The following is a 975-nucleotide window of genomic DNA, read 5'->3' as shown; positions in this document are numbered from 1 at the left end:
TGGGATGCAAGGAGGAAAGTCAGGAAACAGAACCAGGAGAGAGGCAGCACTCCCAAATCACTGCCACAGCCATTTACTTCTCTAACTTTTCTCTCAAGAAAATAAAGTTATTTATTTACGAGAACAAGACACTGACAAAGATATAAAATAATATTTGACAAATAAAACATAAACAGAGATATTATGTTTAGAAATACTGAATTAATATATTTTGTATTTATGATAACAAGAAAAACATAGAAACATTAAAAAGGAAAACATTTTTTTTATTTTTTTCATTAATTTTATTATTTTGTCTTCTCCTTCTCAAAACCAAACACAGCCTAATATATCGCCAATAGGGAAGTTAGGTGATATTACACTGGTATCGCTCCTCCCTGAAGCTTCTATCACTGTTTCATTCTTTGAACCTTGTTAGAGACACCAGTTGTTACAATCACCCTTAAAAGATAATATCTATTATACCCTTTAAAAACTATATTATGTTATTTTATACTATATAAACCCAAGTATATACATGGATATATCAACATATTTTGTCCACTGGAAAGTAAGGAGAAAGACAGAGAAGCATTAGCATTTTCCCACAGGTAGAAATAACAAAGGAAAAAACAAGCATCGTATTACCTGTGTCTCAGGATGATTTAACCTAAGACTTTCACAAGCATGTTCATTCAAGTCCACTGCCCATTTCTATTTGAAAATATAGCATACCATTAGAATAAAATAGGCATCAGCAAACAAAATAAATTCAATGGATTATTTATCAAGAGAGCAACATAGAACTCACTGTAACAAGGTTCAAGCCAGACAAAATGCCACCAAGGCACAAACCAGTTGACATTGCTCCACAACCAGAATATAAATCTAATACTCTAAGCTCTGGTTCTTTATTAACTTCATGATTAACACCTTCCACGTGTTCAGAGTTTACTTCTGATCTTCCATTTACATCAATATCTGAAGATATTGTTG

General features: G+C 32.2%; 1 protein-coding gene across 1 annotated transcript in view; it reads right to left on the bottom strand.

Moving 5' to 3' along the window:
* The window catches only part of LOC107490321 (DNA (cytosine-5)-methyltransferase CMT3), a gene marked incomplete in the record, with an annotated part of 9,184 nt that overhangs the window by 5,111 nt on the left and 3,098 nt on the right, over nt 1-975 (bottom strand). Inside the window, 2 exon segments of the mRNA XM_052262204.1 lie at nt 628-693; nt 791-975. Coding sequence (XP_052118164.1) covers nt 628-693; nt 791-975 — 251 coding nt within the window.

This window comes from Arachis duranensis, chromosome 5, assembly GCF_000817695.3.
Source record: "Arachis duranensis cultivar V14167 chromosome 5, aradu.V14167.gnm2.J7QH, whole genome shotgun sequence".
Classification (NCBI taxonomy): domain Eukaryota; kingdom Viridiplantae; phylum Streptophyta; class Magnoliopsida; order Fabales; family Fabaceae; genus Arachis; species Arachis duranensis.
The sequence above is the reverse complement of the archived record's forward strand: the minus strand, read 5'-3'. Positions and strand labels throughout refer to the sequence as shown.